The sequence below is a fragment of the Panthera onca genome, chromosome A2, assembly GCF_046562875.1.
Source record: "Panthera onca isolate mPanOnc1 chromosome A2, mPanOnc1 haplotype 2, whole genome shotgun sequence".
Classification (NCBI taxonomy): domain Eukaryota; kingdom Metazoa; phylum Chordata; class Mammalia; order Carnivora; family Felidae; genus Panthera; species Panthera onca.
Window position 1 is genome coordinate 29,705,009 of NC_138340.1, and position 19,910 is coordinate 29,724,918.

The 19,910-nt window shown below is 40.1% G+C and overlaps 1 protein-coding gene across 4 annotated transcripts in view; it reads left to right on the forward strand.

Moving 5' to 3' along the window:
- Positions 1–19,910, forward strand: part of PTPRG (protein tyrosine phosphatase receptor type G) — a 712,847-nt gene that overhangs the window by 482,651 nt on the left and 210,286 nt on the right. For all 4 annotated transcript variants that reach the window (XM_078442875.2, XM_078442876.2, XM_060631468.3 and 1 more), the window contains one exon: positions 10,472–10,567. In XM_078442875.2, coding sequence (XP_078299001.1) covers positions 10,472–10,567 — 96 coding nt within the window. The remainder of the gene's footprint in view (positions 1–10,471; positions 10,568–19,910) is intronic.

Below are 19,910 nucleotides of genomic sequence, written 5' to 3' on the forward strand. Positions count from 1 at the left end.
TATTATGGGGTAGAAAATGCAATATCAGAAGTGAGGAAAGAACTGTAATGGGAACTTTGGGTGAGTAAGTAACAAATAAACTATATTTCAGGTTTCTTGTATTTCAAAGCGAGAGCGGTATTGCTGATTCCTAGTTGGTTTTGAATGATTTATAACCTTTTATTTGTGGTTGAGTGTTGCAGTCTATGTTGTCATGGAAATTCTATTGAATTTATAGGTCCATTTATCCAGAATGATTTTCCAGACTTCATTTCATGGTGAATCATGTGGCTGTTACTACCAAGTACAAAGCAATTTCTAAAAAGTTTCATATTACAAAGAGCACAAACAGTGCGGTGGTTATTTTCGTGTTTTTGAAATACAAATGAGTTCCAGATGCACCTAGGGATCCCCTCCCCTGCCACTGTGTCCAAGGTGTTAACTCCACTGCATTTTAGAACCCAACCTTATGTGTAACGTAGTTACGCAGGCAAGGAACAGTTGTTTTAATTGAAAAGAAAAGTTATTACCATAACTCCAAGGGCAGGTGAAAGTGGTCTTGAACTTACTGGTTTACCTGTAGGGGTGAAACTGCTCTCCTAGTCTTTGAGTCCCATCACAGCAGACATGTTTGTCTCCCTTTAGAGATCAGTCGCAGTGGGAAAAGGGAAGGAAAGACAAAATGCTTTACCACATCCATGGGCCAGGTTTCCCACCACAGTGGGTACAGACAAGGTTTCTACACCTCAGCACTACTGACATTTTGGGCAGGATAATTCTTTGCATTTGGGAGGCTTTCCTATGCATTGTAGGGGGTCCAGCAGCATCCCTGGCCTCTACCCACTAAATGCCTGTAGCACCCCTTCCAGAACGGACAACCAAACATGACTTTAGACATGGCCAATGTCCCCTAGAGTCTGAAGTCACCCATGGTTGAGAGAACCAGTACTCTGGAAATGTTGTGCTGAATCCTGGAGATAACTAATAGGGGCTTCTCATTGCTGGTGGGAATTCTGATCCAGATGTTCTATGGAGAGGATTTTAAACGTGTGGGTTCTGGGTCCAATGCCTGGGTTTGAATCCCAGCCTTCATACCTCTTAGACAAGACCTAGTATCACAGCTTTAATTTCCTTTTCTATAAAATGGGGATATAAATAGTACCCCTGTCAAAAAGTAATGGTGAGGATAAAAGGCATTAATTCATGTAAAGCAGGCTAAGAATCGGCTCCATTTAAGCCACCCTTGGGGAATGTTTCCCTGGACATGCTACCTTGGCTTCATCTGCCATGTCTGCCTTGAGGGAATGGGTGGGGAAGAGGGGACGCTTGGTCTAGGCTGGTGAGGTTGTACATGCTCAGGGACTGTCACCTCAACTTGCCCTGTCAAGCAGGTGAGTTCTCTCTATCCTTACCCTCAGGTTTAGAGTGGTCCCCATGGAAGAGAATGGGTCCCACAGAGGGATGCAAACTCTTTCCTGCTCATATGATTAGGTGGCATTATATTCTTGTTTATTCCAGTTTCAAAAGCAGCAGGTCATGAATTTTACGTTTATTGAAAAATCATATACAAAGAGGAAAGTGAACAAATAATAATACAGCTGAATACATTTTTGTACTCTTGCAACCAGGCCTCAGATGAAGAAAGAGCACTGATTAGCACCCCCAGAATCCCTTTTCCGCTTACTGCCCCCCAATGGGTAACCACTGTGTTGGCTTCTAACTGCATGAGTTTTTCCTGGTTTTGCACTTCATTTTAATGGAATCACACCGTTTATCCTTTTTAAAACTTTTAATGCTTTGAAAAAATTGTTTTGTTATCTCCCTTATTTGGCTCAGCACTGTTTGTGTGAGATTTGTCCATATTGTTACCGATAGTTGTGCCTATGCCATGGTGTGACTGTGTCACAATTTGTTTATCGATTCCATTAATGATCAGTGTTCGGTTTCCGGTTTGGGGTGATTGCAAATAATCCTTTCACTAACTTATTTCCATTTTTTTTTCCTGTTAACTAACTGTTAAAGATATGTGCATCAGTTGGAAGTCCGCAATATGCCAGAACTTGGGTGGTGCTTGACTTATTTTGTTTACTGCTCACTGTACCCCACTGGCGTGTTTCTTACCCTCCATTTACTCATGGGGATGTTAAGGCTCAGAGAAGGCGACTGATTTCCACTGGGTCACACAGCTAATTCAGTGGGAGAGCTGTAGCTCCCCATTCCCTTTCCTGAGTACATGAAAAGGGTAGCTGGCCAACATATAGGTGGATGTTGAACCTGCCTCATTTGTGCCCAAACTGACACCAAACGGTAAGAAATAATTCATGAATCATGTGTAGCAAATCCCTGAAAAACTGAATTTACTACTATAAGCAAGAAAGAGCCTGAATGCGTCCTTACTGAGGGAAAAATGCAAAGATGAAATATTTACGTGACTAATCAGATGCAGCATTGAACCAGAAATTCTAAAAATCAGCTGATAAATACTTAGAATGGCTCAAACAGGTAACACACAGAGACTTTTGGAAGAGGTCCCTGAAACCATCCCCGCACCTCATTGTATATGAGTCACAGCCCTCGTGTGCACTTTGGATTCTTCTGCCCCCAAAATGTGGATTCCTGCTGTACAGTAGTTGAAGATAATACCATGTTGCAGGGAAAATAAGAAAACAAAGGAAATAATTAAGGATTAGTGTACTCTGTGATTAATGATATTGTATAAAGCAAATGTTTTAGAACGTTTATTTAAATGCTACCTTGCCTGCAAAGGTGCTGAATACCTACTATTTCTTTGGAACACCTTTCTTCTAAAAATAATCTGCCTGTGAAAGCTGGCTGTTTCTTTGTTACACTTTGTGGCAAAGACTCATTGGGATGTTGGCTGGTCTTTGGAAACAATTTATCTTCACCTTAGTTCATCTATCCCTTCTGTTATTTCTGGTCATAAAGAAATAAAGATACATAATAATAAAAAGGGAGAGCTGCTCATCTGTTCTTACTTTACCAAAGCATGTGCCTCGTGATGTGACGAGGGAAGTAATACCCCTGTTGGACAGAAGGGGACACTGAGTCTTGGAGCTCCCAAGTGTCTTCAATATACAAATCAGGTCTGACTCTACAGCTCAAGCTCTTGGATCTCCATTTATGTCCCCCAGTCATGCTGTCTTTGCTCTAAGCCACAGGAGTGTGAACTGGATTGTAACAGGTGCTACATTCTCTAGCCTGTTTGAAGGAACTGAATGAAGATGATAGAACTCAGAGCTCAAGGAAGCTCAAAAAATAACTGGCTTGCAGAATGGTTTTAGAATGTGATACATAGTCACATATACACGTATCCTACATAGGTGCTTAAAGTCAGTCCTGACCTTTGGGGGTGTATTTCTCATTCAGTTTTGGGGGCAGGCAAGTCTGAAATTTGTAGAGCAGGGGTGGCTCAGTCAGTTAAGCATCTGACTCTTGGTTTCAGCTTAGGTCATGATCTCAGGGTTCATGGGATTGAGCCCCACGTAGGAGTCTGTGCTGACAGTGTGGAGCCTGCTTGGGATTCTGTCTCTCTCCCCTCTCTCTCTGCCACTCCCCTGCTTGTACTCTCTCTCTTTCTCTCTAAAATAAATAAACTTTCAAAAAAATGTATAGAAAAAAAGAAATGAGGATTCATGAATTACTTGACAAGGAATTAAAAGTAATTAAAAAAAAATTTGCAGAGCAGACTGGAAATTCTAACAAGAGTGGACATTGTAGTCTCGAGTCCAAAGGCTGGACAGTTAGGCAGAATTTCTGTGTCAAAATTGGAGGCAGAATTCCTTCCTGTTAGGAACACCTCACACTTTCACCTGATTGGATGAGGCCCACCACATTATGGAGGGTAATCAGCTTTACTCAAAGTCTACTGTTCTAAATATTAATCACATTTATGGGGTGGCTGGGTGGCTCAGTCATTTGAGCCTCCAGCTCTTGATTTCAACTCAGGTCGTGATCTCATGGTTGTGTAATCGAGCCCCAGATTGGCTCTGCACGGAGCATGGAGCCTGGTTAGGATTCTCTCTCTCCCTCTCTCTCTGCCCATCCCCAGCTCTCTCTCTCTCTCTCTCTCTCTCTCTGTCTCTCTCTCTGTCTCTCTCTGTCAAAATAAGTAAGTAAACTTAAAAAAAACCCTAAAAGCCACTAGGGATAAAAATTTCATTAATGCAAAACAAAATACCCATATATTGGTTCTGAATTCAGAGTATTTGTCATGTATTTTTGTATAATATATAGTGTGTATTTATCATGCTTTCCATAATTTAAATGACCAAGTTTTGTTGGGGTATCAAAATTTCAGACTAGTTACTTGGGCACAAAGACTTTGAATTTCTTGTCGATTAAAAAGAAAGTAGTATAATCTGTGTTTAGCAGACCCATACCTGGAGCCACTTAGCATTTCACAGTTGATTTTGGTGTATATTTGCACTTTCCTGAGCATTTTCTCCAGTGGTTTAGATCCATTCATTCTCTTAGCTAATTCTGACCCCTCCTTGCTATTCATTTAGTTACTTATTCCTATAGATAGGAAGAACCTCATTTTAGTCTTTTTGGCTTTATCATTACTCTGTCCTTGCTTCTAGCCACTCCAAGCCCTCACTCATGTTATTCACGCCAAAATAACTTACTGTTGATGATGAAAAGCACTCTTAAAGACACAGCTCTGACTCAGCAGATGTACTTCCTGCCTGCATCGGTCTTCCTATGTGATGGCAATGGCAGAATTAAAGACCTAGCTGGTGCATTGTTGAGTGTGTATGATCCTGCTTAAGCGCAGTTACGGGTCAGCGCAATCCAAAAGTCGAGTTGGATTAAGAACCTATTATGCCCAGACTTCAATTCCGGTATCATCCCATCCGAGCGATCCAACAAGTGGAACCAGCAGATCATTAACTGGGCTTGGAATTATACTTTGCTTTTACTGTACATTTTTATACTTGAGCAAGTGTTTCTGGTCCACGACCATGTTCTCAGCTGGCTTACTCCAGATTGGTGCCAAGCGTGATCAGAAAACTCCCCTTTCTCCTCTTGGGTTGTGTGATACCTCCTGTGTGGTTTTTAATTGCGCTGCTGCCTTTCTCATTACCATCTTTATCTCATCCCGTTTACGTTTCATCTCTAGCAGTTCCTGTGTGTTCTTCCACTCTCTAAACGATGCCCAGCAGTATCTGGAAATGTCTAGTGAATCTTTCAGTAGGTTGCCTCTCGTCTGAACTGTGTGCTCTTTCCTTACTTAATTTATCACAATGTTTTTTCTTGGGCATTGTTGGTACGGGGGTGAGGTGCATGCTGAAGAGATACAAGTTGTTTGAAATTAAAATGTGGAGCTTTGTGAATCACCGAAGAAGTTTCTGCTGGATTTTTCTACTCGCAGAATTTTGGGATCATTGCCTCTTGCCTCCATTATCATGGAGATGTGAGAGCTGACTTAGGCACGCAACTGTAACATTAGGTGATAGAAACTCCACCTTAAAAGAAATGTCCCCTCCCACCCATCACCACATTACTTTAGTATTTATTTACTGTATGCCTCATTTGTCCAAGAGCCATTCATTGCCTTACGTGTTTTGTGATACATTTAACTACAACTCTAACTTTGGCATTCAAAAAAAAGAAAGAGTTAACTTTCTCCAGTCTTTCTAAGCACAGACTGGGTCTTCATCTGTCATAGGGCCTTATACATAATGGGCAGTAAGCAAATATTCTTGTCCTTTGTAAGGAAGCATAGTAATTAACACCTTGAACTCTAAGATTAGAAAGATGAGGTTCCTATCCTAACCCCTCCCTCCTTCCTTAACAGCTTTGTAAATTTTGGAAATCCCTGGTTTCTTTGGCTATAAAATGAGGATCATGGTGGTTCTTACCTCAGTGAGTATTAATGAATGATACTGTAGTACCTGGCATATGGTAAGCACTCACTAAATGTTTAGAATATAACAACATTAATGAAAATATAGAAGGCTCTAGTTTTCACTTATGTTGCTCTGTGTTCATTCAGCTTAACACAACTAGTGATTTAGTGATTCAAGTTGGAAGACAAGCATTAAGATAGTTTTTATACCAAATTGCAACTAGACTCATTTTAAATACAAGGTGGAAAATGGCGCAAGGCAGGAGGAAGGGAAAGTTAAGTGAACCTTTTGTTGGCAACTCTGTATGTTCCTTGCTTGTGCCCTACAACAATAGAGCATTGACCTTGGTCAACCTTATGCTCACACTATCCATTTCATCCCCCTCCCATTACTTGGTAATGTTCCTATTCATCCAGGCAGTGTCTATATCTATATCTTAGCGTATGCCTCCTGGTCACTGATAGGGCATTTTATTTTCATGCAATTCTTTTTTCCAAATGTCAGGTTATGCCATGTGATACCCTATGTTATCTATCACCTTGATCTGACTAGAGACATGCCTGGATATTTTTGCAGCCCAGCCATTCCACAGTGTAGACTTGTAGAATCATCCATCCAGATCTGTGAGGCTTGTGCATGATTTTGAAGGATTTTGTAGAACTGGTCCCTTGATTGTGTGCTGCTATATACGGTCTACCAGTGACTTTTTAGTTGATCTTAATATAGTTTGTTTCTATGGGTGAGAGGACCTCTGCATGGTGGAGGCACATCCATTTATACAAAGTTGATCTAGCTTTTCTTTCCTTGCAAAGAAGGTCCTGGTTGGGATAGACTCACTCACTTAAGCTGTAGGTTTTCTTGAAGAACCAAATGCTCTAATCTCAAACATATTTGGAAAATAGTGACTTTAGGATATAATGTCCTTAAATACCATTCCTTATTCAAAGGAACCAGAACCCACCCAAGTTATGGCCAATTTTAGGGCCGGAGCAGGGAAAAGACAAGATTGAGTCTAGAACATCTGTGACCGCTAATAAGGAGATGCTAACAAATATAAAATGACAGGGATATAGCAAAATGACAGAGGAATCCATTTGAAGGGTTTCTTACTGTGCAAAAGACCTCCTATTGAGACAGTTTGAATGTTAAAATAAATAATGCTAATGGATTATAACCCATTGAGTAAAACAAAATAAATGAGTACATATGGATTTAAATAAATGAATGAATGAATAAATGAACTGTGGAGAAGGGTAAGCTGTTTCTCACTCTAGAATCCCATTACTGCACATAGAATGGATAATACAGTTAGAAAATCATCAATAGACACTAACATTAGTGGATGAAAGTTAGATGATGAACAATATATGTAGTCTCAAATAGCTCCATACAAAGTACTTTTCAATTATAGAAGGAATATTAATGCCTTTATAGTGGAGAAGCCTGGTAGACGTCAACTTAACCGTAAGATCAAGTTAAACACCCCTAATGTTGGGAGGAATCCACACAATGCACTTCCTGATATGATGCACTGTGAAGACAATGTTACTACTGTGGAACACTTTCCCAAATGCATCACCTGAATCTAACCCTGAGAAACCATGAGACAGACCTCTCATTCTACCTAACAACTGACCTATGCACTTCATTCGCACTGTTCAAATTAAAAAAAAAAAAAAAAAAAGGACTGAGTAGCTGTTCCAGATGAAAGTGGGAGCTAGAGGGGTCAGTAGAAAGAGACAAGAAAACGAAATGCCAAGCTTGATCCTAAATTGGATTCCTGGACTAAGAACCAGAATAATGATCTATAATGGACTTTATTTGGGCATTTGCCAAAATTCAAAATGGACTGTGAATAAGATAATAGTATTGTATCAATGTGAAATTTGCTAATTTGAATAATTATACTGTGCTTATATAAGAGAATGTCCTTATTCTTAGAAATTATACACTTAAGTATTTAATGGTAAAGGGGCATATTTCTCTGTTACTACCCAGTGATTCATAAAAAGAAATTGTATATCTCTGTGTGCACACACAGAGAGAAAGGATGCAAATGGGATAAAGGGTAAATAATTGGTGCTGGTAAAGGCTGTGTGGAACAGTTTGTAGATCTCTCTGTTGCCAGATTTTCTGGATCTTTTCCTTCAGTTTATGTGTGCCATGATTCTTCAGCAAGACGACTGACGCACTAAGCATGCCTTAGATTCACTTTATTAGGAAGCACACGCTGGGGAGTAGGCTCTGGGGATGGCTTTTGGGAGCAGATACAGAAAGCCGATGGGCTACTCAGGATATTTATCTGCTGGCCCTACACCTTCCAAAGATATTCGTGGGAGATAGTTTTCCAGCTTCCGCCCAAATTTGTCTCAACAAGAACAACACAACATTTTAAAGTCCAGTTCACTCAGCAAAGCTTCATCCACTTATTACTCTCATATTTAACATAGTTTCCAAAGTTAACATAATTCAAGAGACTACAACTTGAGAGAAATAGCAAGGAAAATTGATATTTCAGAATTCTGCTACTGTTCTCTTTATGAGACATTTTATTATCCTGATGGGTGGAGGCATGACTCAAAGACATTTTCTGAAAATGAATTTCCTCACCCGGTCGTAAATGAAAATGCCCTTGAAGAGGTCTTAAAGTATTTTGTATCAGACACTATTCAGGTGATGCATTAAACAATTCCACCCCTGCTCATGGGCTGTAGAATAAGAAAAACTTCTGTGAACTTACTTAATTTGAGGGCCCGACTTTTGAAAGGAAAATGAAGTGTATTTTCTGAATGTACTTGTGTACCAAGTTTCTTTCTTGGGTTAGTAGCATTGCACATGAAACCATTCACCTAGTATTAGACTGTTTTAGTCTGCAACTCACTGAATGGATTTTTCTCCACGTAAATGCATGATGTCTAAAACGGCCCAAACCTAAAGGCAACACATTTGTTAAGAGGCCACCAGAATGGGTGAGAATTCACAGTGTAAAAATAATTCACTGTAAGGAAGAAAATCCTCCAAAGGAATCTACCCATCTTTCTTTCATTCATTTAGGTGCCTGACTTTTCCAAGAAAGTATCCTGATTGGGCTACCTTATTTTACCTTTGAGAACAGAAATGTCCCCTTATTCTTAACATCTTAGGTAATTCAGGCAACATGGCTCTGTTTACCTTTGACCTATATACGTCAGCTAGTTTTTCTAGTTTTCTGACTTAGCTTCCCCTCTGGGAATTCATCATTCAGCATCGTATTTCCAAACTCCATCTGGGTGTAACCACACCCACATAATGGACATCTCCACACTCTATTGTGGAGAATAGCATCACGTCATTTGGAAAAGTGGAAAAATAGAGGTCACAGCAGAGAGCTAATGAGTGATGTAGGAGATCTGATTTTCTGTAAGGAGTAGGATCATTCCAGAATTAGTGGGATGACATTCTTATTAGAAATTTTAAGATGTCTGTCGAATGTTAACTTTAAAATGTGATGATATTGGTGGTGATGATGATGATGATAGTGATTGGCTGAGCAGAGATGAGGTCTAGGCATGGGGCTACTATATACTACACACTGACTCATTTGTTCCCCACCTCCCCCCTACCAATGGTAAATTTTGATTCCATAGATGAAGAAGCTGATGCTTTGAAATAAGACTGTTTGAGGTCTCACAGACAAGTAAATGAAGAAGCAAGAATTGGAACCCAAATCTGTTATTTTTATCATATATGTAGTCTTTCAAGAACATTCTATGGTCCATTTTCATTCTCTGAATTGTATTAAATATCAAGGAGCGTTCAAGCATTAAGATGATTGAAGGATTTTGAGTTGATTTGTCTGTGTTCTGCTTTTTGAATAAGAAACTCTAACTAGATGTAAGAGAAGGATTTAAGGTTGAAAGGAGAGCACTGGGATTTTACACTCTTCCTCTGATGTTTAATCTTAGCCAGGTTCACATCAACTTTCTGAAGCTCTGTTTCTTCATCTGTAACTGAGGGTAGTCATTTCTGCCCTGTCTTCATAGAGGTTATCAAATGACCTAAGTGAAATAATGTATGGTACAATTTTGCAAGCTGTAAAAATGCAACGCATTATTATCACCATCATTATGTTTCTTGTGGATTCGCTGAAATACTCCATTTGGGCTATTTATCAAAGCCACTGAGAGACCCCTTCAAATTCGTCTGAAAGAGTATTGCTTATAAAGATGTGCCCATTTAAGCATTTGTAATTTTAATGTGTACATGGAATGAATCTCACAGGCGTACTTATTTTTTTTTTTTTTACTTCAGGATGTTTCAGTTTGTTAAAATTTTGCTTCCTGATAGGGAACTTTCACCATGACATGAATATCAGGCAATCAGGTGTCAGTGTTATTTGCTTTGGGTAGCATGAAGACACTATAGCTGTGTGAGAAGATGTGTGCTTGTATGGTATGTAGGGGTAAAATGATCTGATGCATGGGGTTTGCTCTCAGATACTTTAGCAAAGAAAAAATACAGATAGATGGACACATTGGGCAAAATCTTAAGAAGTGAGGAATCTGGGTACCTTGTGCTATTCTGTCTACTTTCATGTAGGTTTGAATTTTTTCCTAATACATATTTCAATTGTTCTTTTACAGATGCAGATTTTCTTTTATAATCCAGATGACTTTGACAGCTTTCAAACCGCAATTTCTGAAAACAGAATAATCGGAGCCATGGCCATATTTTTTCAAGTAAGCTAACGGTGGTTCAAGTACTTGAACCAGAGAGTTCTCTGAGTATTTTTTTTTAATTCGCCGAATTGTTCTATGTTTAATGAATGCATCTGTTTTCTAGTTTGCACCTGTCTAAATGAAAGATATTTCATATTGTCTAATGTGTGATTTAAAATGTAAATAAGTATGTTTAGAACCATAATGAAAATTTTTGCATGAATTATTCTGATTTTATTGCTACTTGACTGGTGCACAGATTGAAGAACACATTTATCATCTAAGTTACTTCACTGCTGAAGCGTTTTGAACAGGTTCCTTCAGCATGTTAAGAGACTGACGTTAAAAAAAAAGGTGATTTTCTTTGGAGCAACTTTTAACTTGACATTACTTACAAGTAGATTAATAAATAGCATCAGTCACTTCTCTGAAGAGACCCCTTCTCTTTCCCTCCCCAAATCCCCATGGTAACTAAAGTTTTCCCTGAGACCATTTCCAAATTAGTACAGTCATGAACCCGCATGCTTTCTTTTTTGTTGTTTGTATTGAGCGTTCCTAATTCATGTGCTGCTTCTACAGCTAGAAGCCACAGTTTGCGTCCTTCCATAGATAAGGCCATCCAGGCTTTTTAATAAGTCACATCAAATTAAAGTAGTGTTAACCATCAAGTGTCTTAAAAAAGTAGCTGAGAGGACATCTGGCGCTTTTTTGTGTGGAAAGTAACCTGAGTAGTAGGTATGTGACTTGTCCTTCCGTCTTAAAATTCGCCTGAAGACCACATACCAGTGTTTCTTCCATCAGTGAGTCATTGTTGGACAATGTCTTTCTGACAACTCAAAGGGATGTGGGAGACATCAGAACCTTTTGCACCATGGGTCTTTAACCCCTGCCTTAAAGGGGCAAGCTTCTTTGTCTTTGAGAAAGAGCCAGTCTTGTTTGGAATATGTTAATTTCACTACTCTTTTTAGCTTGTGACCCATGATGGACAGTTTTGTCCACTGCTGTCTCTCCCTCTTAACCACCCTCTCTCCCTTTCCTTTCTTGGGTAAAAGCCTCAAATGGGAGATTATATGTGAGAAATTGAAAAACTTAATATTCTGCTTCAACCTCAGAAACAGTGAGCGTGGTGGTCATTAGGGTTGGTTATGGCACTGTTTTTCAAACTGTGGGTTCTGACCTAGCAATGGGCCATAAAATAATTTCAGCAAATCCCGCCAGCAGTTTTAAAATAATGAAACAGAATAGGAAAAAAAAATCAGAATACATCAGAGTGTATGACACATAGTAAGGGTAAATATTTCTGTAAAACTTTTTTTTTTTTGGTAGAACCTTTTTTTTAGTTGTTTCCACACAGAGAGGCATAGTGGGTATGTACTTGGTAATGTTATTAACCATACTTCTTACTGTGGCTCATGGTCAAATATTTTGGAAGTTGTCTGTTTATGTATTTGCTTGGTATCTCTCGTTCTTCCACACATCTCTTTTCTATGATTACTTTCATAAACCACAGGTGAGCATAGTGTTTTAAGAGCTCACTCACTGGAGTCAAAACTCTTTGCTTTTGGGGCACCTCGGTGGCTTAGTTGGTTAAGCATCCAACTCTTGATTTCAGCTCAGGTCATGATCTCATGGTTCATGAGTTCAAGCCCCGCATTGAGCTCTGTGCTGATAGCACTGAGTCTGCTTGGGATTCTCTCCCTCTCTGTCTGTCCCTTCCCTCCCCTGCTCTCAAAATAAATAAACATTTAGGGGAAAAAAATAATAATAAAAAAAAACTATTTGCTTTTGAGTCCCTTCTCTTCTACTTAACAGGTGCATAACGGTGATAGAGTTATTTAAACTTTCCAACCTCAGTATTCTTTTTTACTTGCATTTTTATATGTTTTTATTTATTTCTTTTGACTTCCAGTAGCATGATAGATAGTTCTCCATCCCCTCACCTTCAATCTGAAGATGTCCTCAGGTCTAAAATGGGTCTCTTGTAGACAGCAAATAGATGGGTCTTGTTTTTTTATCCATTCTGATATCCTATGTCTTTTGATGGGAGCATTTAGTCCATTTACATTCAGTGTTATTATTGAAAGATATGGGTTTAGAGCCATTGTGTTATCTGTAGGTTTCATGCTTGTAGTGATGTCTCTGGTACTTTGTGGTCCTTGCAACATTTTCCTCACAGAATCCCCCTTAGGAGCTCTTGTAGGGCTGGTTTAGTGGTGATGAATTCCTTCAGTTTTTGTTTGTTTGGGAAAACCTTAATCTCTCCTTCTATTCTGAATGACAGGCTTGCTGGGTAAAGGAGTCTTGGCTGCATATTTTTTTTTTCTGTTTATCACATTGAAGATTTCCTGCCATTCCTTTCTGGCCTGCCAAGTTTCAGTAGATAGGTCTGCGACTACCCTTATGTGTCTACCTTTGTATGTTAGGGCCTGTTTATCCCTAGCTGCTTTCAGAATTCTCTTTTTATCTTTGTATTTTGCCAGTTGCGCTAGGATATGTCGTGTGGAAGATCGATTCAAGTTACGTCTGAAGGGAGCTCTCTGTGCCTCCTGGATTCCAATGTCTGTTTCCTTCCCCAGATTGGGGAAGTTCTCAGCTATGATTTGTTCAAGTACACCTTCAGCTCCTTTCTCTCTCTTCTTCTGGAATTCCTATGATGTGGATATTGTTCCATTTGATTGAAGCATTTAGTTCTCTAATTCTCCCCTCGTGATCCAGGATTTTTTTTATCTCTCTTTTTCTCAGCATCCTCTTTTTCCATGATTTTATCTTCTAATTCACCTTTTCTCCCCTCTGCCTCTTCAATCTGCGCTGTGGCCCCCTCCATTTTCTTTTGCACCTCGTTTATAGCATTTTTTATCTCCTCATGACTAATTTTTAGTTCCTTGATCTCTGCAGCAACATATTCTCTGCTGTCTTTTATGCTTTTTTCAAGCCCAGTGATTAATCTTATGACTATTATTCTAAATTCTTGTTCCATTATATTGCTTATATCTGTTTTGATCAATTCTTTAGCTGTCATTTCTTCTTGTAATTTCTTTTGAGGAGAATTCTTCTGTTTCATCATTTTGGCTACTTTTCTGTCACTTATGCGTTTTAAAAGCTTGTTGTGTGCTCTGCACCTGCGATCACTGCTATATTAAAGGAGGGTGATACACTGTCCGGGGCCTGGCCCATCAGGAGGTGTTTTTTGGAAAGTGTTACTTGCTCTCTCTTGTTGTGACTTTGGTTATTTTATTTCCCTACTCACAGTGATGTTTTGGACCCTCCACCAGGTGTGCTTTGAGTTTTTCCTTGAAGTAGCCCTGTGGCCTGTCAGATTGTCCCAGTGTATCCCTGGTAGGGACTCAGTCTCCTTTCCTCCCAGCCTCTTGGAGTTCAAAGCCCTTTGGCTTTAGCCCTTCTTTGTTTGAGAAATATCAGAAGTTCAGATTCCCCTACTTCTTCATTATGTTGGCCTCTCTCTGTTTTTATTTATTTTTGAGACAGAGAGACACAGAGCATGAGCAGGGGAGGGGTAGAGAGAGGGGGAGACACAGAATCTGAAGTAGGCTTCAGGCTCTGAGCTGTCAGCACAAAGCCCGATGCGGGGCTCAACCTCACAGATTGTGAGATCATGACCTGAGCTGAAGTTGGGTGCTTAACTGACTGAGCCACCCAGGCACCCCCCACCCAACCTCAGTATTCTTATCTGTGAAATGAAGATAGCAAATTCTACACCATCAAGATTAAAGTAGTCATTAAATGAAGCCCCTAACGTGGGTCCTGGCACATAGTAGACACTTGATCAATGCCAAATAAAACATGTATCCATATCCATGCAATTCTTTATCTGTGGGATGGAGACCTACGGTGTGTGTGTCTTCTTTGCGTGAACAGAAGTCTATTTTGGGCACTGCCCTGTGGGCAGGTCACTTGCATCTAAACCATGATTGGTTTGCCTTCCACAATACTTGAGGTCACTTGAGCCATTTTTAAACAATACCCACTTCCATGGTTAATCCCTTGTTTTCTGTTATTGTCCTTTTGGCATGCTGTTTTTCTTGTAGTTCAGCCTCTACTCCTATAGCCTCACCGTCAGATCTACCCCCGCCTCCTTCTCTGTCATGGCCACTCATGCCCAGCCCAACCAGATCCTACTTTATAGGTCACCTTCCTTGGAGGAAAACAGATTTTAAAAATGTTTTTATGAGTTCTGAGAGAACCAGTTCACAATATGTGCTACCCAATAGCTTTCTATTTTTCTAGCTCTGTTAACTCTTGTGAAATGTGAGACCAATTAGAGTCTTAGGCAGGCAAAGCACATTGGCATACAAACCAGCAAAATGCTTCAGTGTGAAATCTAGGGTTTGAATTGTTAAATTACTTCTAGGACATGACTACTACTTTACACACAAAGATATACGTTCTCTGATAAGTCCTCTTCAAAATTTTGGCTTGCTGCCCTGTGTACACAAAATACAGGATGCATAATATAAAATAGAACAGAAATTTTATTTAGAGACCAGCTGTGTTGAGCTGCTTCCTTTGTTTTCCTTATAAGCCACAGATGCATTTATACATTGCAGCTAGCACTACGTTGAGCAGCGGAGAGGAGGAGAGTATTATTATCACTTTAATTTGGCTGTCTAATTAGATTCCATACTTTGAGATCGTTGTAGTTTGCATCTTTCTATAAGAATGTTAAATTGGGGGGCCACCTTTGTGGGTCAGTTGGTTAAACGTCTGACTTCAGCTCAGATCATGATCTCAGGGGTCGTGGATTCAAGTTCCCAATAGGGTTCTGTGCTGACAGCTTGGAGTGAAGAGCCTGCTTCGGATTCTGTGTCTCCCTCTCTGTCTGTCCCTCTCTCTCCGTCTCTCTCTCTCTCAAAAATGAATAAACATTAAGAAATTTTTAAAAAATGAATGTTAAATCGGGGAGTTTGGTATTTTCCCCCCAAGTAGTCAGGTAAATCTTGATATATGTTTTCAAATTCAAGCCTGGGATCTCACATTTTGTTATTGAAAAAGTATTTGTCATCTGTTCAGCACAGATTCAGTGCCAGGAAGGGCGTTAGTTGCTACATTAGCTATAGTAAATGCGATCAGCTCCTGCCCACTAGGACCTCACTGTCACAGTCGCATGTGATAATGGCTAGAAAGAGGTGAGTGGAGAAACTGTTCCATTTGTAAAGAGGCTGTATGCTGACTTAGTGCTTATAAACGCACATATTAATTGGCCAGAGTGACATGACATGAATGACAAGTGCAGGTCTAGGCGAGGCTCCTAGTTCCATGTAGATGGTATAGCCTTGATGTTAGCTCACTCCGTACGCTAGAATAATTTTCTTATGGATTCAAATTGTTATCTTTGTTTCTTTTTCCTTCCTTATTATGTGCCTGTTATTCTGAGTAATTTCAGCTCTCCCACCACCTTTGCTGTGAGTGGATATTATGAAGTTCATAATGTTTCCAAAACACTGAAACAGGCACAGACCTGGTGGGCACATGGTTGACCAAGGGACCTTAGGTTGGCTTAGACTAGAGGTTGCCTGCAGGTGCGCCTCTTGTAGCTCACAGGCATGACTGTTGAACCTACAGGGTGTTTACAGTTCTTCAGTTAAACATGGCAGATATTACATAAAACGTCCTGATGATGTGGCAGTAATCAAGATGTGAGTAGGGGCTGGCTGTCTGCTCTGGAGGGGGCATACATTCCCATTGCAACACAATCTCCAGTCAATCTCCTCATGCTTTCGTGTCAACATGATCTTAAGATCACGACCCCATCCTGAACCTCGGTAACCTTGAATGGTGGCTGACATCTTTTGATTACAGACAGAGTTGAAGGTCACTCTCAACACTGAAAGACGGTGAGCCATGTCTCCCCCAAGTGCTTTGTATGAACACCACTGCAGGAAGGAAGGTTCACTTCCATGCAGGGGAAATGATGAATCATGGCAGCCACATACGCTTGTGTACATTTGAGCCCACATGTTCTAGATGGTACATTCATTTCATCGCCACTGGTGAGTAATGTATCTAGAGGAGAGAACACCTTTTTTCTAGTTCACACACACCTTTGGATCAACAGCCCTCTAGCAGATCTAGGGGCACGGCAAGACGGTAGGTTGTTGAAAGGCTTTTTTAGATAAATTAGAATAAGAAATTGGCAAGAGATGGAGATATGTGTTGATAAACCACTAAAGGGAATAAGTGCTTGTGTAGCTAATTTATGTCAGTACAAAAATTAAAATATTTGTTTTCTGTTTGTTAAAGTAGAACCTCTACTATTCTTTGCTGTTAGCTTGATATGAATTCCTGTAAAAATATAAAATACCAAATGTCATTAAAATACTCCTTCAAAATATTCTGTTTTTCTGATAACAATCTACATAGCTTTTCTGTTTAAAGAAAGAAATATGAAAAGCTTATGTTGACAGGAAAGTTGAAATATAAGTGGAATGATTAGATAATTTGTAGAAGGATGCTTTACTTTGAAAGCAAGGCACAAAAGAATTTGATTGGCTCCCGCTTAAGTTTATTGAGTAGAGAGTACCAGGTGCTCAGGATGACTTTACCCCAACTTGGCCTGTATTTTTTAAGACCCAGAAATCTTCTGTCATCCCTGGTGGAATTGGTATTTCTTTCAATATGTGTCTTCACTGTTTGTCATTGAACACTTCCCTCCATTCCTGTCAGAATCCAAGTGGCTTCTGTCTCTGCAGCCTTCTCAATGGCTTTCCATCTGATGCCCATACAAAGTTGGTATCCCCAAGCTCTTTGTAGTTTTGATTATTGTAGGTTTGCACGTTTGATTGTGTTTTTCTCCAGGAAGCACATGATTATTGTCGAATTTACCATTTGGGGGGAACGTCTCGTTTGTTTCACTGCCTAGTTGCCATTGTTATTGGAATGCCTAAAATTTTATTTGTATTTCCTGATTCCCTTGAACTGTGGAATTATAAACACATGATTTTTAGAAGAGCGTCTACATGTAGAAACTCTCTTAACGTGATGTTCTTGCCAGCCTCCTTGCTAGACTTTTTAGGGCCTGTAGTCTCTTCTGAATCTTTGCATCAGACGCAAAGATGTAAAATTTTTATTATGTCTGTATCCAAAGGTCCAGTCAATGGCATATGTCTTGTACATTTAAGAAATAAATAAATTGCATCCTGATTTATTTAGGGTTCTTTTTGACAACCTATCTTCAACAACCTTGTTGAGATTTCTTTATTTAAGGTTTCATTTTTGCTCCTCCTGGGAAAGTTCAACCCCCTTGGGCCAGTATTTTCTTTTTCTGTTTCTATTTCCATTTCTACCCAGAATATAATCCCGGTCATTTGGTTTTCCCCGACGTCTCCAGTTCTGTCTTTTGCTCCTTCTTCATTTCTGCCCTGACTTCATTGTTGAAAGCGAACTTCAAAACTCAAATGTTTCACAAGTTGCTAACCCATTCTTTATATCATGTCGGTGGTACAGACTGCTTAATTATATTTCTCCATCTGGAGAGGCTGAGTAATTAAATGAAATGGCAGCACCTGGGATTATTTATAGACCTTGAGAAGGCAGGACAAGTTCTTGATGACTCATCTGTCTAGGGCCTGGAAGGAAGGCCTTTTCTCCACTTCCCTGCATTTTGCCTTCCCTCCCCCACCACAGGTAGATGTGATACGTCTGTCCTTCCTTTAACCCGCTGTTTCTCTTAGCATTCCATCTCACATTAAAACTGTTATTTTACTTTCTCCTGTCTTTACTGTGAGATCATTGAGGACTGGGAGTCTTCACTTGCTCATCACTGCATCTCTTGCAGATGACTAGCACTGTGGGTTGGTTGTGCAAATACTTCACCGAATGCGGTGGAGACACACGGGCTCTATAGTCCTGAATGCAAAGGAACAACCCATAGCCTGTGAGCTGAGGAGTATCAAGAAACAGGCACTAGGAGACATAGGACCTGAGAATACTAGAATGTAAACTCTTTGAGACTGAGGTCCATGTCCTGGTCCTGTTCTGTTTGTACCCCACCATCCACCTTTGCCTCACCCTCACCCCAGTGTCTTGACCTCAGTTACCATTCAGGAAATATACACCGAGTAGGACTAAGTTATACCACACCTCTCGGGGTCCTACCACAACATCAGTCATTTGGGTTTTTTGAAAGAGCATATCTAGGTGGTTGTGTAAGCTTCACCTAAAAGGGTCTGTAGTTACATAGAGGTTTAAGACCATCTCTTGAGACGGTCAAGGACATGAACATGAAGGCTATGAGTCTCCTGATTCACTGAGGTTGGTAACCCTCTGAGAATGGTCACCTGGGGCTCCATTGGGTCCAACATACTATCAGAGAGATGTATCTCCATTTATGCCCGTGGTTGTGAAAAGGCAACAGGGCTTTACAAATTTTAAAGTGGCATTCAGTGGCCTCAAAGGAGTGTTTTAGTGCCAGGAATATTGGGGTGCATCTGTATGAGAGAATGTTTTTTTATAAGATCTCCTGCCAGAATGCTTTTACCTCAGTAGAAGGTGGATGGAAAAGCTTTTGTGGATTATTTTACTATATTTCTTTCTGGCTTGCCTCTGACTGTTGCTTATTTATAGCCTCCCTACGGTCTCTTTGTGATGTTGATGAGTTTGTGTGTGTGTGTGTGTGTGTGTGTGTGTGCACGCGCGTGTGTGTCAGGGCACCTATGTACACATTTCTTTGAGTTTCTTGTTCTTCCTCTTCTTTACATGTGTGTTTTTCTTCCTCTGTCCCTCCTTTCTCCTTCAGATTCCTTAAGTGAACAAAATGTCATATTTTCTCATTTATTTATTCATGCCCTCACTTGCTAACTCATTTGTTCATTCTGCAATATTTATTAAGCACCTTCTCTGTGTCTTTCTCTATGAAAATTGTCAATGTATCCTCAGATTTCTAGCCTCCCCTTAGAGTAGCTGGGGAACGGCAGGTTTTTAAGAGTTTGCCTTTCAATCCTTTCTTCCAAGGTGGCATCATTTTATCATTGGGGTAGGGAAGACGGATCAGGTAAGGGAGGTGAAATATCAAGGAAAGAATATGCAATTCCATCTTGTGCACATTTTCAACATAGTAAATGTGTCATTTTCAAGTATGAAGTTCCTATTTGTGAATTTTAGAACTGGGCTGCCCTTTCTCCTTTAAAACAAAAAAATTATTTATTTACTTAGAGAGAGAACGCATGCTTGCGCGAGCAGGTGGGGGTGATAGAGAGAGAGAGAGTGAGAAATAGAATCCCAAATAGGCTCTGTGGTGTCAGCCCAGAACCCCATGCAGGGCTGTGTCTCCCGAATCATGAGATCATGACCTGAGCTGAAATCAAGAGTCTGTGGCGTTACTGACTGAACCACCCAGGCGCACCTCCAT